The sequence below is a fragment of the Mya arenaria genome, chromosome 6 (genome assembly GCF_026914265.1).
Source record: "Mya arenaria isolate MELC-2E11 chromosome 6, ASM2691426v1".
Taxonomy (NCBI): domain Eukaryota; kingdom Metazoa; phylum Mollusca; class Bivalvia; order Myida; family Myidae; genus Mya; species Mya arenaria.
In genome coordinates this window covers 24846949-24873591 of record NC_069127.1, presented here as the reverse complement: position 1 = coordinate 24873591, position 26643 = coordinate 24846949, and the positions used below count along the sequence as shown (strand labels likewise).

The 26643-nt window shown below is 34.6% G+C and overlaps 1 protein-coding gene across 1 annotated transcript; it reads right to left on the bottom strand.

Moving 5' to 3' along the window:
• Positions 1–200: 200 nt before the first annotated feature.
• Positions 201–26643, bottom strand: LOC128236946 (adhesion G-protein coupled receptor G6-like). Its single transcript, XM_052952086.1, has 26 exons — positions 26621–26643; positions 24981–25247; positions 24683–24754; positions 23854–23925; positions 22389–22528; positions 20587–20678; positions 18688–18880; positions 16402–16484; positions 15796–15854; positions 14263–14411; positions 11593–11722; positions 10956–11059; positions 10064–10295; positions 9195–9363; positions 8655–8777; positions 8298–8444; positions 8066–8203; positions 7685–7812; positions 7226–7258; positions 6786–6909; positions 5436–5592; positions 4852–4927; positions 4251–4663; positions 3988–4041; positions 3613–3684; positions 201–3102 (listed from the first exon to the last, which is right to left on the bottom strand). The coding sequence occupies exons 2-26, from the start codon at positions 25220–25222 to the stop codon at positions 3077–3079; spliced, it is 3228 nt and encodes a 1075-aa protein (XP_052808046.1). The 5' UTR covers positions 25223–25247; positions 26621–26643; the 3' UTR covers positions 201–3076.

Below are 26643 nucleotides of genomic sequence, written 5' to 3'. Positions count from 1 at the left end.
GCAAACATAAGCATTGAATAAGCCGAAGAAAGTTAAATGATTGTACATCGGATGTTGGGCGGAAATGGCCATCTCTTCGGTGCAGAATGGCATTGCGATCGTGTTTTGTTTATTTGACTGACACCATGTTTTATTAAGTAAATTTACAAAAGGCATTGTTTAAGCTCGCTGAAAACAAAATATCGTTACAGTATATATACCAGTGCTTTATTTACATACATTTGTATACATTCTTCTATATATATATATATATAAATTATATATATATATATTTACACTCGTCAAAACATCTATGTTTTTATACTAGTGAATAATTGAAACAAACAGCACACGGAAAAGAGTCATTCCTGTAACATAAACAAATATTTACAATAATGTATTCCATTAAACAATACAATCAAACAATGAAAAATACAGGAACAAGCTCAGAAGTCGAAAACATATTGCATTAAACATGTGAATCGTTTTATGGATAAATATACGTAATACAATTATCTTGCATTTTGCATGTATGCAGGTCAAACAGAATATGAATTTTAGAAAAGTTCAGATAAAGAACGGATGTGCAAAAAATAATATTGGTACTTATTTCTTTCCTAACTCAAGAAAGTAATTGCATTCAAAGAAATAATGTTATTGATCACCAATTGCATGGAAATCTCAAATATTACATATTACATGAGTGTTCAATCTGATCACAAACAGCAGGACAATTACTATTTCTACATGTAAATTTCAAAAGTTGTATAACCAGGTTAAATGGTATAGTATCGCTCAAATTATAATGCATCCTTAAACTCTTATAATTCGAACAGGAGCTTGTTCACCAACTTTACTTCTCGATGCAAAGCTCCCTTAAAGCTGCACTCTCACAGATTGAACGTATTAACATCTTTTTTATATTTTGTCTTGAAACGAGCCAAATTTTGCGAAAATCCATGGAATCAAATTACTAGTATATAAGACTGCTGTTAAAAAATAGATCGCAGATATTTATATTTAAGTTCAAAAAATGATATTTTATGCATTTTTCTTAAACCGTTAGTAACGGTTTAAGCCATAAAACATTAATTTTCGAACGGAAATATCGAAATCTACGATCTGATTTTTTGTCAGCAATCTTTTATTATTGGTTTACAGATATTCCCGGAAAAAATGCTCTTTCCAAGACAAACAAATAAAAAAAAGTTGTAAAAATGGTATATCTGTGAGAGTGCACCTTTAACAGTTACGGCGTTTTAACGATAAATTGTATTACACAAGATGTACATACCGAACGTGAGACAAACCAATATCATTTAACAAAGCATGTATTGAACTTAACTAGTTTGATCACATGTAAAGGATACATATGTTTGTTCAATAGAGTAGAAATCGCATATTTGTTCACACTTACAATATTACACCGTCAGTTTGAACAAGCTCAGTAGCAAAAGGTTTAAACATAGACCCGGTTTAGTGGCACGGGGTTAACACCAAAGACATAGAACATAAAATCACAAACAAGAAACATAAAACATAAAGGAACAGCACAAAACTCCACAAACAGCACAGTGCATACATACTATATAAAAAAAGAAAGATATGTTTATCAAGAATTGTTAGGTACCGCCTTGGAACGGTCAGTAAAATGTAAATTTATTGGGGGTTTAAACCAGTTTATGTGCACAAACCTCACTCTTATCCCAACAATCCTTAATAAAGATAAAACGCAAAAGGTAAATCTTATCAAAGTATGCATTAACTTGAGGAAACACATAATAATAAACGTATAGGTAAACCCCAAGTACTTCTATGATCAGAGATCCCAGCTCTATCTGCAGACGGAGGGATACAATTCAGAGCACCTAATGCAAAAACTTTTCAAAGATACAATGCAGTCATTGTTTGAAACTATAAACATCCCACACAGTCTGCCTTAAAAAATATTAAGTTTAAAACTGTGTGATCATAGAGTTTCATAATAGAAAGCATTTTTGTACTAAAACTGGGAACAAATAAGGAAAACATTATCAAAAATAAAAGCGACCTGTATTAGCTAATCTTTCCTTCAAAATGATTTGAAAATGTAAAATATTTTAAGAAAATGGAGTCATATGCCAAAACACTCCGAATACAGTAATAAATAAAGCATTATTTCAGTGATGATTAATATTTGTAATTTAAACGCCTTTATATTGTTAGAGCAGAATGTTGATAGCTAAAAATGACAAGGTGCATCACTCTCTCATAAACCTATAGCTAAACCTGCGATAGGAATACAAATATATACATGTTGACTTTAAACCTACCATGCAAAATAGTTAAAAACTGAATATGATATTCAACATAGATACTCTTGAAGAGGAATAAAAACAAACAACAACAAAATCAATGGTAATGTAGAATGAAATATATAGAGTCATGTTAGTTACTAAATATCATTTTTATCTAAGTTATGTTTGATTTGAAAGTTGTATCGTGCAGTATTTCAAAATCCAATACAAATAATTTGCAAAATACTCTAACGTTCATACCCTTACTTTCCTTCGCAAAGTTTATTCAAATTCAATATGGGCATATCTACAAAATACATATTTTAAATATGTGACTCTTGGAAAAGATAGAACAGTATTACATGTAATATGAAGCTATATTTATATTTAAAGAAACAGTACATGTTCAAGAAATTTACGAACAGCCCTCGTACTTCACACACGGTTTCAATTATAGAAAAGACACTAGTTTTTAGGAGCACCTTGTATTTTTTAAATAGATATAAAACTATAAGATCAACTAGAGCTTAACAAAAAATATATAGAACGATCTCCATTTGGTGTTTGCGAATCCAGGATAGTACGTTTTAATAACGATTCAGCTGAATACTGGGCTATATGTTCGATGGTATGCTTCGCTTAGATGTTTTGTTGTATTAGAAATGTCACGGAAGTGGCACAACAGGTTTGTCAGAAAGGCTTCAGCAGAACATTTAGAATTATACAGGAGCTTCATAGATAAGGCATAAGATCTCAATGAAGCTGTCAGATTATTTAAATACACTTGTGGAACGCCATCCACATTGAAACTTACTTTTCCTTTAAAATTTCCAACCACCTCTGAAAACTACAAAAAATAAATGCCAATTAAGATATTTCATGTATATAGAATATCAGTCAAGACACTCGTTCATGTTTTTAACAATCTTACAAAATAAAATCTATCATTGCAATTATAAATCTTGGCAGCAAAAAGACACCATTCTCTTGCCAACTATCAATGTTATTGTTTTCAATAGGATACATAAACTGCATATCCGTTTATTGTTACAATATCATATTGAAAACACCCACTTGCTACTCAAATTTGATCAAGGATTTTGCTGTCAACTTAAAAATTAAAACGTTTGAATTGTTTCGATAAATGTAGCGAATAAAAAAAGGAAAATGTATTGAAACAACTGCCTTAAAACGAAAAAGCTAAGTACATTTCATACCTTAAGCAATCACCTGTATGTATAAACAGACACATATTGAAGCTTGTATCTTAGTAGCTGATGGTTAGCCATAGGAAAGTAGCTTTAAGTGCGACGTATCTATGATATATTTAAATGTACTAATATATTATTTGAGTTACCTGTTGCCTTTGGTACATCGTCCTCCACTTTTTCCACGGCAGAATCTGGAACACGGACTGGTTCGACAGAATCTGCAATACAGACTGGTACCACATAATCTGTATTACAGACTGGAACGTATTATGCATAAATACGTAGTGCATGATTGGTTGAAACAAAATTACAAATGAAAAGTCACGATGTTCAACTAATGTTTATTAGTAACAAAATTGATTTACTTATTCAATTGATGACTTATTTTGTTTGAAGTATACGTTGATCCAAATAATGTCTTAAAAGTGTACAAAAAACAAATCAACCATCAAAAATAGCTCCAGCCAAATCAGTTATAGCATTTTTTGTATAAGACTGTTATAAATTAACAAACAACTTACTGTTTGCAGTCGATGCAAACGTGCTTGGCTTGGCAGTTGCCAGCTCGCTCACATCTGGATTTCATAAAAGAATAATTCGTATGTTTGCTCTAATGAATACATCAAACATTCTAAGGAATAAGCTTAAACTAAATATGGATATTAAATTCAAAAATTGCATGCGCTTGCTCGAATAAAACAGACATTCTACGGAATAGGATAAACACAAAAACGCGTAATTTAAAACGCCGTCTATAAAACAATTTGATAAAGAAAATACTGACCTTCACTTGCTTGTTGGGATTGCCTTTGTTCGTACGGAGATTTGAAACAAAGTAGGGTGTGTTTACAGTATTTTGGTGCATTTTTGTCTTTGATCCAGAAGAAAATGAATATAAATACACCTTGCAACGTATTGAAAAGTACAAAAAGTATCTGTACAACAAATGCTGCATCGCCTATTGCGAAAAATGCAAACCCAAAAGGTATCCCTAAAAGGAATGCCATTTTTACAGCATTGAGCATAATGTCGGTGACTTGTTTCCATTTGTGCATTTCGATGTTCGCCGAATTCATTTTCTTTCGCATCTTGTTTCGCACATGTAAGTACAACAGAACAGCGCAAATGTTCTCGGAAAGTATAATAGATACCACTGGAATGACTGTGGCTTGAAATGTCAATCGACTTATCCAGCACCTAAAATATACGATTTAAGGTAACAAGTAACAGTAACAAGTTAGTAACCTATAAAATCGCACTGTCTAAACTTTCATTTGATACGAAATTACATTGGCAAAGAGCTAAGCTAGTGGTAGAAATTATACTAGTAATGCCATGATATATCAATGTAATGAAATGTATAGAGGACTATAATTTAAACTTACATTCCTGAAGGTTGATATCCATAAATCTCAGATATATTAACGCACATAGCCACAGCAATTACCAAAATAGGTAAACCTGCAAAACATAACTTGTATAGCATATTCGGGTAAAAAGAAATAGAACATATTACTTATGCAACATTCTGTAGGAGCAATTATTCGGAATAACAAAATGTATAAAATTTATACTGATAGACTGTGATTGTTTTATCAATGGTAGTTTAAATGAAACTCTTTAAACACCCCACAGTGGTTTTCTATTTTCAGGATTTGTTGTCTAGTTTTAAATGATTTTCAAATAATTCAAATGTTAGTGTATTTTGTGCTATCCCACTTGGCATACTAAATTTAACCTTGACATAATTTATATTACAAGATACAAGATTCAAGATGGTTTAGAGCACTGAAAACAGTGATAACATAAACTAGTTTTCCCGGCTGTACAGCCAGTCCACACGCGCACGGTTCCGCTAGTTGACATACCACTGTAATATGGTGAGTTCTTTCAACAGTAAAACTTTAAAGGATAATCGTATACATTGTTTACATTGATTAAAATATAAACTGTAAAATGTCCTACATACCGATCCCAATAGCAGCAATTACTGGATGAAAGTATCTTCCACCGACCTCGCCCTGGGCCTTAAATGGCCTGACCAATTTGTATATCAGGAGCCCAGACATGACCCCCATGAATAAGAATACTGACAGAAAAGCGAAATGCAAAACCACAGCTATTGCCTTGAAAAAAATAAAGTCCATGGTAAATTGCTTTTGTGATTAAAAGCCTGTTTTATGAAATAAATAATAAAAAGTAAAGAAAACAAATATAATAATAATAGTAATTCATTACTTAATTCACAAATGAAAAACATCAAGCTACCGCTTGCATATTGAATCTTTTTGAATTTTAAAATGGGCAGATGTACTCCGGGTAGAAGTCTGTTGTACGCACAAGGGTCATTAAAGCTGCACACTCACAGATTGAACATTTTTACAACTTTTTTTTATTTTTTGTCTTTGAACGAGCCAATTTTTGTAAAAATCCATGGAAACCAATTATATAAGACTGCTGACAAAGAGTAGATCGCAGATTTTTAAAGTTAAGTTCAATGTTTTATGCATTTTCCTTAAACCGTTTGTAACGGTTTAAGTCATAAAACATTAATTTTCGAAAGAAAATATGAAAATCTGTGATCTGATCTTTTGTCAGCAGTCTTTTATTATTGGTTTGCGAATATTAACGCAAAAATTTGCCCTTTCCAAGACAAAAAATAAAAAAAGTTGTAAAAATGGCAAATCTGTGTGAGTGCAGCTTTAGATGCATCCTTTCTATAATTAAAGAATTGCGATACACAATTTTATGATTCAGGACGCCTATTCATGATTCTCGAGCGCAATCCTTTATCACAAAGTCCATATCAAATTGTTTTTTATGTTTATTGTCAACCCTTAGTTCGAAATTCTATCTAGCAATCCTGAAAAAAAAACGAATGAGTGACTTCCTGTGCAGAATATAGACACCTGAGCCTCTCAGTTGTTAGATATCTTTCCACTGCAAAATGAGTTAAAATAAAACTTGTATTTAAGTGTTTTGTTCATTGGAATCACACAGAATGCATCATTTCCTGATATGAAATACCAAGAATACAAGTACAAAATGAAGAATATTGGTTCCAATTCTGTAGACGAAATATTAGTAAAAGGAAATTAAAACTATTCGGCAAAATAAATAACCATGTTAAATGCGTTGTTGTTGTTTTTCGATCGGGAATCAAAAAACCTATCCGTCCGCGGACACTTTACATATATACGTATGTTTGGCATTGCTTAATCAAATATCATAAACTTATTTCAGGGGACACGCTTATTTAACTAAATATTAAATAAATTAAAAAAGCACATCGCAAGTGTCAACTAAAATAGCTGTATACCTTGCAAAACCGTGGTTCTTCGGCAAACCCAAAATTTCCAATTACAAAAACAAGGTCAATCACACTTATAGCGCCACAAAGGTAAGCCACGGTGACGGATGTTTGACCAGCCGAGGACCTGTCTCTGCAAACGGGTACGAGAGCACGGTTAAAACACAATATACACATTGTAATCATATATAAATGTATTTGGGCAAAAAGTTTCATTTATGTCACAGGAAAAAATAACAAGACAAAGGGTATTTAAAATGATCAATCAACACATTGGTTCATTCGCGATGATTGTTAAAGTGCATATAATATCAAGTTACACTTAGATAGTTATAGATTTATTATTGTAATAACAATATTTACTTTTATAATATAACAATACAGTGTTTGATTTTTTATTGATAGTTTGTTTATGTAAAGCAAACAACCGGACTGTTCAGCATCCTTACTTGAATTGTTTAAACAGCCTGTCCTTTGAATAACTGAAAACAAAACAAAACAACAATCTACATTTGGAATGCAAACACGTCTTATCAAGTATTTATGTAGCTTTGTTTGCCTTTCTTTCTTTTTTATGTTGCGTAAACACTATTAACATGATCAATCTTAATTATCTTAAACGTGACGATAATGAACTACTGAAATAATGATAAACAGGCCATTGGAATTCACTTATTACACAACTCGGAACAGTAGTAGTGATACATATTCTGTTATGGTATCGTTATTTTAACACTATCGGTTAACCATACTGTGAAAAGTCAGGAGAACAAGTGTTGCATGTATTGTTAAGTTCTAGTTAATTTAACACTATGGGTTAATGAAACTGTAAAATGTCCTTTCATAAGCCATAAAATGTGTTTATCATAAGTCAGCATACAAATAAGTATTACTGGGAAAATCCTTACTACATCATAAAATGTGTGATGGACGTCAGTGTTGCACCTACAAACGACAAGCCGCACCCAATTTGAGATAACATTTTTAGGACTTTCCGTTCTGTATCCGATAACGTTTCTCCAGTGTTGTGTATATCCTTTCAGTAAGAAAAATAATTTTCATAGAAGTAAAATTCCTTATTTATTTAAGTTCATTGACCAGTACTTTAATAATAGTATTAAAAACAGTCAATTATCGACATTCGAAAAACACACTTTGTCAACGAATTTGATATAATTGTGTTTGAAGTATCTTAATAGATCATTCTAGATTCCAAAACATTTACATGCAATACTGTAGAATTATCTTATCAAGTGAAAACTGTCAATTGACCCCTCAAAAACCCTTACCATAAGAAGAGCAAAGTTAGTCAAATGCTCGCAGTGGCACACAGTGTAATCAGCATTTGTTTTGTGCACAGAACATCCGTCCGTTTTCCACAAATGTTGTTTTTCGCTCCAATACACGCATGTCACATTACCTCCCTTCTGCAAAATAATTTTCATGTAAGATATATTATAATGCAATTTACCACCTAACTAAATTTTAAATAAGAATACACAGTATCAAGCAGAGGGTTACCTTCCTATGTTGCAGCGTTATCCTAACAGGGGTCGTCAAGTTCGACACATTGAAGCCCGGTACTCTAGCACCGATTACCCTGCTGTTAATATGTCGATGTTTTGCTTTCTTGCCCGTCTTGTTAACATTATGCCTTCTTTCTTGTGACTGTAAAGATGACCAAGCCGTTTAAAGTTCGTTACTGTTGTTAAACATAAACCAGTCAGTCAGTTGATTGTCTTAGGCATGTAATGTTATTCTATTAGTATAAATAAGATGGGCAAACCTATCAGTCAGTCTTGTATATCGCCAGGTACAATACTTTGTATTTTCTGTAAATATATTATCAACAACTATAATAGAATATCAAACAATTACCGTAAACAGTTTTTCATTATTTAGAATGCTAATCGTAATATTTCTACGTGTGCTTGCATTGCCGGGGACGGTTATCCCAGAGTTTCCGTTGTCAACATCAGCTTCACCAACAACAACATTCACCTGAAACACATTTTTTAGACGGTTTCATAAAACTTAAAGTAAGAATAGGCCGTTATATATAGAACATTGTTTGACGTCTATTGTTTGAAGGAATACTTTAAATGTTTGACGAATGTGTGTATTAAGCTTTCGTTTGAGTTCAATTTTTCAATACACTCAGGACGATCAAAGCTTATGACAATTTTATGACACAGTGTGACCATGAGCCGTCAGGTTTGCAAACGCATTTCATATCCTTGAAATATGCTTGTGTCAATAGTTGCAGCAAAAAAGCCAACATCACCAATAATTTTATTTTCGAGGACATCTTCTTCACTTTAAGTAAGTTTAAAGCACTATTATATAATAATAACGTTAGATATACTGGCACTACTTTCTACGTTTTAATTAATGGCAAAAGAAACATATCAATTATACCCCCGAATCCGTTAGATCAGAGCTGTTGCTTTTAAAAGACAATGTGTATCCTTTAGTTTCGTTGTCCGCATCTGTTAAGGCAACAACAGCTACATTTTGCTTCACCGATTGAAACTTATTTCGGCTCCTGTTAACTCTTTCTCCGATGAGTTCAACCAGCTCAACCATTCTAAAACATAATTTCAAATACAGTTCATAATGTGGTGATTTGCTTAAGCTGTTTGCTATCGAGCGCTTTTGCAACGGTAAATTAGAATACTATCCACCTAGGTACGCTTGGGTGGCATTTGCTATCTCGTGAATAGCGCTATTCAGGTCGTTGCATAAACATTTGCATGTTAAAAACACATAGACTTTTAGTTGGCGGGGCTTAAAATTTCCCGCATTATTAACTTTTTCTATTTTTAACCGGATAGCGCTGTTCAACGATTTAAGTCGTTGTTTGATTTTAAACAGGGCTCAAAACATCACAAAACAAACGCTATGCGATTCTCACTTCCTTTGCAACTCATCCCTGATATATGCAAAGAACACAATTATGTCAAAAGTAAGAGCGCCAAAGATACATTCAGTTTCATTGTACACACCTGACAATTGACACGAAAAAGCTACACATTGTGTAAAAGTAGTATACTTAAAGGAATCTTTACTTTTCAAGGAGAGGTCAATCTGAACCATGCTGAACCAAACAACATTCATGTTAGATCTGCGGAAAAGTACTCGTTATTGAGGCCTTACTAGCAAGATCTTTGAATGTATATTGATATAATAAAATAAGCTAATGTAAATTTTGTAATTGGACACTTAAGCATTTGTGAGCTACTCATTAGTGAAGACTGAAATGAAGGAGTTACTATTTGAATTCGTACCTCTGTGACGTTTTGCCCGTGCTTTGAGCCTTTGATAGAATAGAATCGTTAACGTTCATAACGTTACTGATAACGCTAACTAAATCCTCTGAAACTGCAGTTGACAATCCAGTGGTAGCGTAATTCATTACGTTTTCAAGGACATTCACAGTGATGTCTACGTGATGCTCATGGTACGTTGTCCAGTTGTTTGATGCAGAACTTAAGTTCTTGACAAGCTCCTGTACATTTTCTGGAAAAAAATGTATATTAATATCAATACTTCTTCTTTGTATACAGCTTGCTTTTTGAACATCGACGGTTACCTTGGTACCCACGAGAATGGTTCGTTTGGGAGGATCCATGGGTTTAAATTATAGTACCCGGTACCCGACCAGTTTAACAGTACCATCTACTATTCGGTGCTGTTTAATTGACTTAAAAAGTGCACAAAATGGGTGTTTTTTTCCGTTGTGCCTTTTCATAGGTGATGTCCCCCACCATCGTGACATAGCTCACATGGACAATGACGGATTTCCGCCTTATCATTTAAATAACGATCGGAAAAATCCTGTAACTGTACCTTTTTTGTTACAGACGACGTGGTTTCGTCGCGAGTTCTTTAAAAATGGTGTATTAACTATTCGATGTTGTGTTCAATTTCAACAATATACATAATTTTACGTTGATTTCACTGAAACACTTCGTTTAACTTGACGAAAGAACAATAAGGAAACAACTTCAGTTAAAGAATGACTTAAGATGATTTATAAATACCGGCCAGGTGTTCACTGGAGATCTAAACTACTGTTTTGAGTAAATAACCTCGCACTTCTCCAAAGATTTGTTAATGCTTAAAGTCAACTTAAACATATATTATTTAATTCATTGACACATCTTATCGTATACATACCGTCGGTGACAAAAACATTGTCCATTTCTTCTAATTTTCTGGCAAACGAGTCCTTGAACAAACACTTTGATATTGCGGCACTTTCCCACTCTGCTTTGTAGTTACTGTTTTACAAAGTGGAGATTAAGAACATTTCATTACTGGATGCTCCGCAAAAAATATAACAATGCAATAGAAATGAAATGGATACAATAAATAGCTATTTTATACATATTTATATATATATATATATATATATATATATGACATAGCTGTCTTGCTTAGTGGCACACGGATCGATGGAATGCCAGGGTCTATGCATGGCAAGTAGGTTTTCAGAATTCAAAAACAAAGTACTACATAACTCCAATATAATATTTGCACAGAAACATAACTTTTTTCAAATGTATGGACAGGCACTGATATCATAAGTAAAATCTGCTAGCGAGAGTATGTATTTAAAAGAGTGAAATAATTGCTTTTAGGGCATTTTTCAGTCTATTTCTTGCACGGCAGGTAAGTTTTATAACTCGAACCTTACCCTCTTTATAGAATCGAATTTGTATGGCCATATGACAATCTGACAAACAAACCTTTATTTTGAAATATAACAAGTATGATCAAAACTACTAAAATTGTTTAAAACAAATTAATGTACCACTTTCGAGTTGCATTTTCCTTCGCATTAATCGGACAGGTAACCGTAATTTCGTTGCCGGTTATGGTCACTGGCCAAACAAAGAGTCCTCGGGGCGTATCTTCACTGATCTCTGGGCAGTGGACAGGTTCTTCATAAAGTACGAACAAATGTGTTATGCAACAAGGCATCGGGAAGTTGTTCAGGGACAAGCCCATACGCCATATATTAAGACATAAGATAAAGTCCAAAATAAGAATTGCGTTTAACTATTAGCTCACAGCCGATGATATACGTAATTCGTTATGTATAACCCAGGAGGTATCAAACGACCTTTTTATAGAAGGCGTTGGTACCTACAAGCATGAACCAAGCATATTACGACTGAAACATATCCATAAGTATAAACAAGACCAGTTTATAAAATGGTAATTATGACTTTACAAAACAGTGTTTGAAATCGTTTTAGGTGGAGCATAATGTATAAAAAATGCAATGCTACTTTGAACAACAGGTTCCCATATAACCGTAGTGTATATATGATCTCAACATCGTCGATGATTTTAATCTCACTGTCCTCTTTACTTATGATATCTCTTAATCAAAACTCATCTTTACTGCTAGAGCAAGGCTACTAAACGCCAGCTCCACCACTTATCTGTTTTGAAAAAAAATGAGATGTCGATACTTCCGTGGTGCAGCTGTGCCTTGTGTGTTCTACATACGTGAGAATGATATGTTTTATTATAATAATATTCTATTTAAAGGACATATTTCGAAAATCGAAAAATGTTGCACCGTGTAATAACACTTTTATTGACGATTGGCTACTATATAATAGTTGACAAACGGTTGTGCCTGGAACTTTCTCCCGAACCCGACTTGTGAATATTTTGAGGTCTAATAACATTTCAAGTTTACTTCGTTGCTTACTTACACCGTAAGAAAATTCTGGCGCATGTAAATACAATTATTATGTACAATATTTACGCCGATACAAACAACGCCGCCACAACAAACTAATAAGCACTTCTTAAAAAGGAAATATGTACATATTTAAAAAAAGTGGTGGCGCTGTTGCTCGAGTGATGGCGCTTTCAAGTAGTGGTTTTACAGACCGTTTAACCGGCTGATCACCCGCAAAACCGACCGATGGACATTGTAGTTCCACTCTTGGTGACTGAGATGATTTTAAATACACAAAAGGTATATAGAAAGGTGGTTGTTATTCTTATTTTACAATAATAAACTACAGAGAGAGGCCTAGTTGTCGAATATCCAAAAAGCTACTCCGTTTAAAGGGATTCGCTCATGTATTGGGACCGAATTTCTTTTCCAGGTATTGCAACACTTATGTTATTACTATTTAACTTTTTAATTCCGAAATTGCTGAAGACAAAAAACACACTAAGTCTTACAAGAGGGCCATATTGTTAAGTCGAAAGATCGCCTGCCATATTCATTATTGATGTTTTTTTCACAAAACTGAACAAATGCTTGAAATTACATCACAGCAGTTTCAAAGATAAGAAGATATGTCAAAAAGTCACAAGTAAGGTCATCAAAGCACAGCATTGATATTTTTATCAAAACTCTACACATGGTCCATGTTTGATGCAAGGTCAAGGTCATCCAAGAATACCATATTTGTTTCCAAAACTCTACGCATGGTCACAAGTTCATAACTACAACTTCACAAATAAGTAATTGGTTGAAAGGCCACTGTCACGGTCATCTTAACATGACATTGATATTTGTTTTCAAAATTGTTTACATGATCCAAATTTATTTGCTGTACCTTCAAAAAGGTAGGTGAAAAGGTCACATCCAACGTTATCCTAGGATTATGTTGATATTTGTTTTGAAAACTGTACACATGGTCCAAATTGTATTGCTGTAGCTTTAAAAAATAATAAAGGTCAAAAGGTCACAGTCAATGCCCTCAGAGGACAAACATTGATATGTATTTTCAAAACTCTACACAACTTTCATTACTCTAACTTCAAAAATAAGATAGTAGGTCAAAATTTCACATTCAATGTAATCCAAGGATTACATTAACCTTTAAAAAGAGCAATACTTACCTGAACAGTGACTATTTTGAAGAATTAATAAAATATAAATCCATTCCCTCGTTTCTTAAAATATACAATAATTTAATCTCCAACATAAGACAATTTAGCAAGATTTTCTGCCCTTGCTTCAAGAATAAACTTAACAACTTTTAGATTTTAATGAATGGTGTTTATAAAAAACGTGTAACCCACGGGGTGGGGCAAATTATGACATCAGTGTAGACAACCACTAGACAATGTTTCATACCAAATGCCTAGCTCTAGGCCTCATAGTTTTGGTCAAGAAGAGTTTTGTGGTTGTTTTTTCTTTAGGTTGTCATGGCAACCAGAGTTCCAAATGGAATTCATTTTATTTAAATAAATTTAAAAGAGCACCACCCAAGGAACATTCCTATAAATTTTCCTCGAAATTGTTGGTTTAGGAGAAGATGATGTTCATAAGCTATTGTTGACGCCGGACGATGGACACCGGACAACGGACTCCAAACATAGACCGATCACAATAGCTATCTTAGGACCATATAGGTAATATATATGTTCGAAGTTTTTATGGCGTGTTCCACGTGAAGGTCAAGTGCTCTTCACCTATTTCTATGTAAATATGAATATAAATTACCGGCACTCCCATTCTCGACAAGGGCATTAAAGGATATGCTTTGAATATTGATTCTCATTTCGTTAGCAATCCCATTTAACACGTGCGCCAATGTTTCAAAATACACTGTTGTGACGTACATCCGGAACGTTAAAAGGAGGCCATCGTTTCTGTGAAAACAATGGAACAGAAGCAATATTCATTAACCTTCTGAGTAAACAATACCCTCCATTATTCATAAGCATTATTCATTCACATTTATTATAAAAGCTCCCGTTTTGCTAACTTTCGTATTTGGTTTTAACTTCGTCTTAAAACAAAAAAGCAAGTTTCCCTCAGTTGATTTTTTACTAAGGTTTTTTTATGAATACTGGTCCTGTATGTCAATAGTACAGCAATAAATCAGTACAAAGAATTAAACATAAACTAACTTTCAATGACATTTTTTGAAACCTCAGAGGATATAAATAATAAAAGTTTACCTATAATTATTAAAAAAAAAAACGAATTTTCACAATCAAGTACAATTCGTTTAAAAGTGAATCCATGATTCAGATTCTTAAAGAAATTGGAATTACTTGTTGAAGTTTTAGATTTGTTAAATTAAACATTAAATTAAACATTGCCCATTTATAAACTCTTGAGCGTTACTAAGACGAAAGACGGGCATCTTAACCAATAGAGCATTCAGATGCATTTGGTGATATATAGTTAATTTCATAATACATTAGACAATATGTCCATGAGTATACACATTAGAAAAGGTACATTGTAATACAAATAAGTCATTAGTCGCAAGACAGGATGTATTAATAGCAAAAATATTATCTGTATAATGCTCATAAGACATACGCATATATGCATAGCCAAACTTCTATTAACAACAGTTTTTCAGAGGTCATCAACGGAAGAAACTTCAATTCGGTCTATATATGGTTTCATAAACATTTTTGTAGGTCGGCATACAATTGACATTCAAGTAAAAGTGACGTTCGTCTTCAAGAGTGTTAAAAAATGGACATTTTTTCATTATCAGACGGGCATGTAGAGACCAGACAATAAAGGATAATTAAGCGATAATATGTTATGTACCAGTCAATTGTAACCACGGCCCCAAGGTCCGGTGGAATACCGGGGAAAGCCCGGGAAATGGGCCGTGTTTTTAACTTCCAGGTGGCCCCGCAGTGCCGGGTGAATGCGGTGGTTTTGTATTCGCAGCAATAATAGCGGGGAATGCGCCTTTCCTAGGATCCCCGAGGTGCGGGGACATTTGGCGGGGATTTTACTAGCTGTTCACCCGCGCACGGTGGGGATTTTACCCGGGCTTGGCTGTTCCGCGGACCTTGGGGCGTGATTACAATTGACTAATGCATTATGCCATCGCCTATTAGATTAAGTACTATAAATAGTAGAAGGTAATTGAAGAAAAGGAAAACAAAAGTCACACAAGTTATACATATTTTGTTTACACGTTTATCTTAAAAAGCAAGTAATATGTGTAACGTAACTAATTATGTAAACAACTGTGCATGTAGTAAACGTATTATGTATAACCTGAACTCAAGCTGTCCGACCTCTATATCGCCAGGCGCTTGACTTACGAGATTTCTAAGCTGCGAAATAGAAGGCAGATTGAAATTTTTCGTATGGGCTCGATAGGGATTTCTTTATTCAAAACGATAAAAAGCAAATAAACATCTGATCGTTTCCAAACAGAAAGTGCTCAGTTCAATATGGCATGAGCTTTGATCAGACACATGCAGGTGACAATAACACAATGACAACCAAGTAGTCAAAATTGTTATGCACAAGTTATGGGCCCAAACGACACTGAACGACAGACGCTAACTTTCAAACATCACATATAGACAAACACGCCTTTGTACGGTCAGTGAAACTCGAGTTCACTGTCACACGAGTCTAGTGTTTAACCTAGTTTATATGGCCAGAACCACTAAACAACAAATAAGAGTGTTTTCTGGTAGCTCCAATAACCATTGGTTCTTTACTGACTTTTTAAAAAAAATTGCCAAGGGAGCTTGTTTATTAATTATTTCCTGTAAAATGAAATTTTTGCTGCACTCACAGAGCTTTCAAATGATTCAAATGATACTAACATACTGTCACATAAGCATTATCAGAAAAGAGTACTTCACTTACTTCTGCTGTGTAGTTCTCTGTTCTGGGCATTACCTTTGCAGACAGTGTTATTTTTCCACCGATGGTGTACTTCGATATAAAATCTATAAGAAATAATATTAATGACATATAAAATACATGATAAAGAATCATGTATTAACCACATTGTTTCGAATTTTAAAAATCAAACATTGTTATTGATAACTGCCAGCCATTATGGTATATACAGCACGATGTAAAAGACAGTACTCGCTATTTGAATAATCAGCCTTATCTTGTAATGGCTCTGTTTGATATCATAACAAAAATAGCTATTATTATTTTCATTTAAAGACAGTTATGCTCTGTTAAATGAGCTGTTCTAATTAACAGTAACTTTTACTTAAATAAACATCCGTTCTATGTCTTTTAATAAGTATGCATAAAATTATTTTTTTTATAATTGAATCACGGCAAAATATTGACCAAAGTTGCTTCAAATAATTTGCCTTCAATGATATTATTATTGTAAGAACTAAAGACGTAAAGAAACAATATCATAACATAACATTAAGAACGGAAGAAATAATCTAACACAAGTATATTCAACGCCTTGTACCGAGTTATATTACGGAACCAACGAAAAGTCCGCACCAACTTCCATACAGCAACACATGACATGAGTATGTTCAAGGATACTTGACTCTGTCATACAGCAACACACGCCATGAGTATGTTCAAGGATACTTGACTCTTCAATACAGCAATGCATGCCATGAGTATGTTCAAGGATACTTGACTCTTCCATACAGCAATACACGCCATGAGTATGTTCAAGAATAATTGACTCTTTCATACAACAACACATGCCATGAGTATGTTCAAGGATGGTGTTGCCTTTTCCATACAGCAACACATGCAATGAGTATGTTCAAGGGTATTTGACTCTTCCATACAGTAACACATGACATGAGTATGTTCAATGATACTTGACTCTGCCATACAGCAACACATGTCATGAGAATGTTCAAGGATATCTGAATCTGCCATGTAGCAACACATGCCATGAGTATGTACAAGAATACTTGACTCTGCCATACAGCAACACATGGCATGAGTATGTTCAAGGATACTTGACTCTTCCATACAGCAACACACGCCATGAGTATGTTCAAGCATATTTGACTTTGCCCTACGGCAACACATGACATGAGTATGTTCAAAGATGATGCTTGACACTGCCACACAGCAACACATGACATGAGTATGTTCAGGTTACTTGACTCTTCTATACAGCAACACATGACATGAGTATGTTCAAGGATAATTGACTCTTCCATACAGCAATACATGACATGAGTATGTTCAATGATATTTGACACTTCAATACAGCAATACATGCCATGAGTATGTTCAAGGATACTTGACTCTGCCATGCAACAACCCATGCCTTGAGTATATCCAAGGATAATTGACTCTGCCATACAGCAACACATGCCATGAGTATTTTCAAGGATAACTGACTCTTCCATACAGCAACACAGGCCGTGAATAGGTTCAATGATATTTGATTCTGCTCTACAGCAACACACGCCATGAGTATGTTCAAGGATACTTGACTCTGCCATGCAGCAAAACACATCCCATGAATATGTTCAAGGATAATTGACTCTTCCATACAGCAACACATGACATGAGTATGTTCAATGATAATTGACTCTGTCATACAGCAACACATGACATGAGTATGTTCAATGATACTTGACTCTGCCATACAGCAACACATGACATGAGTATGTTCATTGATACTTGACTCTGCCCTACAGAAAAACATGACATGAGTATGTTCAAGGGTAATTGACTTTTCCATACAGCAACACATGACATGAGTATGTTCAATGATACTTGACTCTGCCATACAGCAACACATGCCATGAGTATGTTCAATGATACTTGGTTCTGCCCTACAGAAAAACATGACATGAGTATGTTCAAGGGTAATTGACTCTGCCATACAGACACACATGTCTTCAATACATTAAGTGATACTTGACTCTGCCATTCAGTAACACATGCCATGTGTATATTCATTGATACTTGACTCTATCATACGTGGCTCTTCTGTCGCAAATGATATCTGCTTAGCATTATCACACTTCACGGTGATCGTGTTTCCACCATGCTGTATATACTACTCGCAATGAAAGCATAGACATGCCAGGAACAACAATATTATTTGAAAGCAAAAAGTTTGCCTCCTTCACTACGAGCATGTCTGATACGTTCTGCGTTCTGCATATACCACTCGTAAGTAAAGGATAAACATACTTGGAACAACAATATTATTTGACAGCGACCCCTTGTAGCAAAATCTACAGTTGGCAGAGAGTGTGCCTCCTTTGCCAGCCGAGGAGTCTGTGCATGTCAAATGAAGATCCGTCATGCAATTCTCGTAGTCTTTGCATCCTGCCGAAAAGGTGAGGCTCTGTCCGTTATATTCCATTTCTGAGAAACATACCCCCTGTAAAACAAACCAGCTGATTAAACGAGTCCAAAATTTAAACAACGTCTATCACAGCAGTGAAATACACTCTTGAACGCCGCTATCGAACCAGCTCATTAAACTAGTCAATGGAATGAACCATAGCAATCACATGAATTGTTACTACTCCTCTCCACCGCTATAAAACAGAGTGATGCATAAAGGTTCATGACTATAGGAGGGCTATGATATTAGAAACCAACTTAATTTTAAACGTTTGGACACATTTCAATTCAATTATATACTTAAATAGTATGTTCAACACTTTTATGAGAAAATCTTTGCTTATAAACTGACATATGTCAAGAATTGTTCAGTTTCTAGTAATGTGTAGCAATTCTTAAAGCATTATTTTCTTAAACTGTGGTTGTTTTCTACAAAGTGTTTAATACAATCAGTATATTCATGTATTTTTAAATTGTGGTTATCTTGTGTACAAAGTTTCGAAACAATACACCGACAACTGTGGAAGAAATTTGCAACAAAGTTCACCGGCCGACAGACCTACCGACCCATCACCAGTATGATGATTTATTTTATCCAATACATTTGTATAAAATACAGGACAAGAGTTAATTACACATTGACAAGATCTGTCCGAGTCATTTGTTATCACACAAGTGGCAAATCCTGTGAGCCGAATTCATTCAACATAGTGCATGCAGATCTAAATTAATGTGTGTATAACATATACTTATTGTGGCAAATAACTGCCGTTAGATAACCTGTTTACGCTCGCTCATTCTCTTACATCATATTTGTGTTACAACTCACTAAGTGGAATTCGCAAGTCATAAGAAGATAACCAGTTGTATAAATCTATTGATAGATTATAGATAGGTAACACGATTCTTATCTAGTTAACCAGTAATTGTGTTACTTATTGAAATCATGACTAGACTATCTGTTAGTGTTGTACAGCATAAAAAGGTAAGAGGTGGCAGTTCTGGGCACTTTCAAGCCTGTTTAAAGTATCATGTTATTTATTTACCGAAAGTATTAAAGGCCTGGTTTAAGGAATGTTTGGCATGATAATCCCCTGCTTTGCATCTCTTGCTAATTGCACTATTGTCACAGTAGGGGCCAATTTCCTGTGTATTTGTTTATTGGCTCAGGGCCATTTAGGGTCCATTTCTGTAATAAAACTTCCAAAACTGCACAGCAGTATACTCAGATCAGAGATCTGATAAGAGGGATCAAGGCAAGTAGATTAAGATCAATAAACAGGGGTTGTGTTCTGTACACATTTGTTGTTGTTTTGTTGTTGTTGTTTGGGAGGTGTCATTTATATAAGGCTTAAACTAGGCCTTTAACTAGATAGCTAGATAATTATTGCAAAAATAAGTGATTAACACAAAACAATGAGCGGACGGAATCAGGTTATCTTACGGCAGTGATATGCCATCAATTATTATGGATAGCGATGTTCATTTCTGTTTTACGTGAGGATGGTGTGGAACAAGTTTTGATTTATTTCATCCAATCTCGTTTGGTTCTTATATATGGTTCTCTTCTCTAGATAAAGACGTCTTAGTTTCTGTTAATTTATATATTTGTTATAAACTTAGCATACAATATAGTTTTAAAAACGTGGTTCTAAATATGTTTAACTTTAGCACTTATTTATTGGCACTACCAACTCAAAACAATGAAATATGTTGGTATATTACTCTTGATAAACTTACCTTTTCATTTGCGCATTGTTGCTTTTGTAAGCACTGACTGATAGTTTCAACTTGTTGGCATGTGTAGCACGTGGCACTGGCCTGAACTATGTCTGCCAATCAAACAACATGACGTCCATTTATATCATTTACACGTCATGATCCTCTTCATTTGAGGGATGGTAGTGTATTAAGAAGATCCGAAAGATTGTGACAAAAGTACGTTTTCCGAGTGTTAAGTTTAAATAATATGATATTCATTTTTTATTTTATGTTTTAGGTGTATAAATTGAAAACTTACGGTGAAATAAAACAATAAACAAACTGTTTGAAACAGTGCTCTAATTTTAAGCATGCAATAAGAAAGTTTGATTTTTCGGAGATACAAATTACAAAAATGGATCCTTCAAGGACACAAACTATAAAGAGTGATACTTCGGGGACGACAAATATATAGAGTGATACTTTTGGGGCGCAATGTATGAAGAGTGATACTTCGGGACACAAGGTATAAAGAGTGATACTTTGGGGGGAATAAAGTATAAAGAGTGATCCTTCGGTGCACAAGGTATCAAGAGGGATCTTTCGTGGAAATAGTTATAAAGAGTGCTTCTTCGGGGCACAAGGTATAAAGAGTGATCCTCTGGCAAATAAAATAAAACGAGTGATCTTTCGGGGCACAAGGAATAAACAGTGGAACTTCAGGAAGAAAGAGTATAAAGAGTGATCCGTCGGTACACAAAGTATTAAGAGTGGCACTTCGGGGAAAGAAAGTATAAAAAGTGATTATTCGGGGCACAAGGTATAAAGAGAGATATTTCTTGGAATTATGTATAAAGATTGATCCTTCGGGACACAAGAAATAAAGGGTGATCCTTCTGGCAAATAAAATAAAAAGAGTGATCTTTCGGGCACAAGGTATAAAGAATGATCCTTCGAGGATATAAAGTATAAAGAGTAATCCTTCGTGGATATAAAGTATAAAAAGGGATTCTTTAGGGCACAAACTAAAAATAGTGATACTTCGGGGAAATCAAGTATAAAGACTGATCATTCTTGAAATTAAGTATAAAAAGTGATCCTTAGGGGCACAAGGGATAAAGAGTGATCTTTCGGGCAAATAAAATTAAAGAATGATCTTATGGGGCACAAGGAATAAAGAGTGATCCTTTATGGATATAAAGTATAAAGAGTAATCCTTTGTGGATCAAAAGTATAAAAAGTGAATATTTGGGGCACAAGGTAAACAGAGTGATTCTTCGGGGATATGAAGTATAAAGAGTGATCCTTCGGGAACAAAAGGTATAAAGAATGTTCCTTCGGAGACACAATTTTCCCACAAAGCATAATGATATAACCTTCGGAGATGCTAAGTTTGCACACAGTCTATAGGGTTATCCTTCAAAGACACAAAATCGAAAAAGTATTAAAACTTTCCAATCATATAATGGTGCAACACTGTCAACACACCCTAGCACCAGTACTCTATTTTGGGAATCAAACATTCTTTATACTTTGTACCCACCAGTTAATAACCAAACATTCAGTTAGCCAATGATAGTGATATATATTTTGTAAAATAAATACTAGAACATGGCTGCATTACCCAATGAAAGAAATGAAAAAAATACCCAACCGAAGACAATAATAAATGAGTTAATCTAGAGTCAATATAATAGCATATAAAATAACCAGAAAATGCATTTGCCTCTGTTTGATATATTTCTTTTTAATATTTAACCACATGGACTGCTGTACAGCATGTTCATAATATTTTTGTAAACATAAAACTTGTAAACAGTAAAGCTGAAAATAATAAATACCTTCTGAGCACTGAAAACTTCCATCTGCACAGAAGCCATCGATTTGCAGGTCTCTCCCATATCTAACACGTAGGTTGTTTCTAAAAGACTCCACACGTTTCTCTTCACATCCGCATTCGATGTTGTTACCAGTAAGCCATCTGAATTTAATAAAGGCTTTAATCAGTGTGTGTATACCACGTGATAAATTATGTTATAAATGCGACGTCGGAAGGCAACATTTTGCTTTGAATGAAGACTTTAAACAAACATATGTATTATTTTCTTCACCAGTTTAAATGAAACAAAGGGCAGTCTATGCCGCTTACAAAGTCCAGCCTTCGTTTTATTAGGAGTTTGATTAGATGATGAGTTTTCTCAAACACTTCGATAAAACTGTTTCCAAAATAATGTTTTGACAGTGCTCTATTAGGCGGCGGTTTTGTGAAAGTGCTTAAAAAAACTAAACTCTCAATCAAGTGTTAGTATAACACCAAAGGCGAGGCGTTGTAAGCGGCGTTTACTGTGCTATGTTTCATTTAAAATGGCGAATGAATAGTAAAATTACTTTTGTTTTAAGTCTTCGTAAGAAGCAAACCATTGCCTTCTGACGTAGCATTTATGACGCAGGTTATCACGTGGTATACACAAACTGTATAATGCATCATCAATGATATGCACAGTTTGCTTTGTTTAAAAAATATATCAGATATTAATAGTTTATTGATTCAACTGATACCTCATATTTTCGAAAAACAATATTGATCCCAGCTCATTTTTAGTGTATTCGTGTTTGCCATAGATTTTCGACGAATGGCAGAGGTCATGTTTGTAAATTTTCTCAAAAGTGAAATCAGCAGATACAATATATAGAATAAATCATTTGAAACCTTATGGTGAAGACTGAACGGATGTGACAGTTCAGTGAATAGCCAATGAACATCGGGCAACAACGAAGACATTTAGATTTTTTTTATTTTTTTTTTGATAAACATGGTTGATATTTTTTCGTGCATGCCTAAAACTATGAATTTGTGGAAAAGGTGACGTAGAAAACGCACTTTTGTACATTTCACCCAAAAGCGCGTCCGACGTTGTTTACTGACGTCATAAAGCGCAGTAATATCAAATCACTATCGACGTCAAATAGTTCCTTTAAAAAATCGCGCTTTTACGATTATTTATTTTTAATTTTAATTATAAGTATTGTATACTTATATTATTGATTGTGCTTTATTGAAAATGCATAATATACTTTTCATAAACCATACAATAAAAGAAATGAGAAGTGGCGCGTTGTTGCGCGTGACTGATCTTACATGGGGGGTGTAAGACGAGTTTTTCCAGCACCGGTTACGTGACCGGAAACACACGTCCGGTATGCAAGAAAATGTAGTATTTTCTTTTTTCCCCTTATATGCACGATAAAATATTAAGTGTATATATTATAGTGTGCATTCTATTTTTTACCAACTGGATAGCTTACACCGTTGAGAGCATAGGCAATGTGAAGAAAGCGTATCTACTGACATGTTTGATTCTGTTCCATCTCAAGTCCCTAAAACAGACATTTAAAATCATTAACACTCAGTGTCCCATAATCATCGGTATATTATAAAATTGACTCAATACCAAGTGTACAGTTTCAACGCAACTGTCAATTCTGTTTCGAATATAGTTTATGTACAATTTATTTAACATCAATACTGATCATAACATGGAGATACAAATATGTTTCCGGCTATTTATAGTCTTAATTGGTGCATTATGGTATATTATATGCATTACGTTTCTAAAATATTGACATGTCATTTTCCATTTCATTAACGCACCCCATTTGCCATTCGGAACTCCTCGGCCAGTTTCCATCGAAAACAACCTCGGATATACGCCAGTAAATCAGTACAAGTAGTTCATTAACTGTTAAATAATAGTATTAATTAATTGAAGTTTTTACGTGTATTGTGGATGACTAAGTCTTAATTGATTGTTATTGAAGTATATATTGCATAAATAATTATGATTCCATAGAATAAAGTTATTCAGTTATACTGCTAAATTGAAATTACTACGCGATCTACTTGCAGTGAGTTAAACTGTTTAGATTTCTGACATTTTGAACCGTCCATATATATCCGGCTTTGTTTATGATGGAAAATGGCCGAGAAGTTTCGTATTCCCCACTTGCATCCTCTAGTGGATATAAATCAAAATAAAATAAATAAAAAGGAATTACCATGAGTTAAAGTCACACTTTAACAGTAACAAATATCATGCACTAGTAATCTGGCGGTATCCCGATTGTATATACGTACAGCAATCGCAAGTTGGGCAGAAAGTTAAACATCTCATCATTCACTTCCACCAACTGGTTATGAGAGAGATCCCTGAAATACATGAAAATGCGTCTTTTGTAATAGCAAGCACCCATTTATTATAAGATGGCAAGAAAATATTGTTTAATTAAGTGGAATGTAACTGGTCATTTTATATACTCCTCTAATTTTTATTTTGATAGATGAAATCGATAATAACATACACCATTTTTATATACTGCGACTACGCTTTAGTATATAACAGGAACCTTTATTAATCTAAAAGAAATGAACTTACAGGAAACAGACTTCCTTGTCAGCTCCCGGCCCAATAAATGGGACAGTGGTCAGGCGCTGGTAACTGCAGTTATAGACTTTGCCCCCGATTTGACAATCAGTGGTTGAGCCGTTACGCATGGAACATATGTTGATGCTTTCAACAACCCCACAGAGAAGCACGGCTAATCCAACAAAATGGAGCATTGCTCTCTGTGTTTTGTCCTCCTTGTTCATGTTTGCTGGCCACAAATGAAACATCATATTCGGCCGAGTGCCTCCATTTAGGCTATAATAATTAATAGTAGTATACCTCACTTCTATAGAACATATAGTAAAAACGCCAGGGCAATATTTTCGACTATCACCCCGCACTATCACCCTCTGCCGCACTGTCACCCTCTGACGTCATGAAATTGAAAACACGCTACAAATACGCCGCCATGTTGGATTTGTATGTGAACCATTATGATTAATATAAAACTGGCATTGCAACCTTAAAATGCACTAATGATAAAACCTCACTTCTATAGAACATATGAAATTGGCAATACGGTATGAATACGGGATTTACTGATAGTATTTTACTTAAACTTTGTATCATCTGAGCGCTTTGTTTACCAGCCGACAATTCTTGCCAAAATGGCAGCAAGATTCGCAGTTGTCAGTGAAAATGGTAGTTTTAGTCTTTAAAATACTACAGTTTTTGTTCGGTATAATAAAATAGATATTGGCTGCCTTGAGGGTGACAGTGCATATTGTCAACCTTCGGAAAACACTGTCAACCTCGGCTTCGCCTCGGTCGACAGAATTTACCTCAGGTTGACAATATGCCCTCAAGGCAGTCAATATTTATATAATATATCATTGCTTCTGTTTGGGGGGTTTTCTGGCCAAAATTTATACGGTCCTTTGCAAGATATTTTTACAAAGAGTGGTTACATCAGAAAACTAGTGTCAATGAATATTCTCAATCAAACAAGATTTTTGGTGCAATTCGTGCATCTGAAGGATTTATCACCTGTAAAGTATTAATTAAATAATTAATTAAGAAGATGCGTAAGCATATATAAGTCCACATAAACATCGCAATATGCACATATCAATGAGTTGCCCCGTCGGGGATGTTTGGGAGCTGGACGGTGAGGGGGTGAGGGTGTCGCGCTCTTACTTGGAATTTAGAAACACTCCAAGTTCCTTTCCGAAATCCAACCCCTTAAGCAGAACTATATTTCGAAATCCCACCCCTGGAGCAGGTACATTTGTCGAAATCCAAGTCCCTGAAGCAAGAATATTTTTCAAAATCCCTTGGGTCGTATGTCTATGTTTCGGGTTGCGATCTGTGGGCCTGTCAAGATCGCATATGTCGCGAAACAACCACGCTCTTTATCGTCATATATGTCCCCTTCCCCCAACCTCCCCACCCCCTATCAATATTGATTAGTGCATTTATTCCCAGAAAGGTGATATTTCGACACTTGCGCTGGAAAAACAACACACTTTTTGCACGCAGAATTCTGCAGAAACATTTATATTGATGCTACCAGAAAATGGATTGCATGTTGTGGTAGGTGATTTTAGACAACGCCCTGGTAAATTGGCACAAAGTTTAAAACCAAAGTGACAATCAGATAAAACAACATAGCACATCCAAAGAATTACCTCTTGTTGCTCGCCTTTAAGTG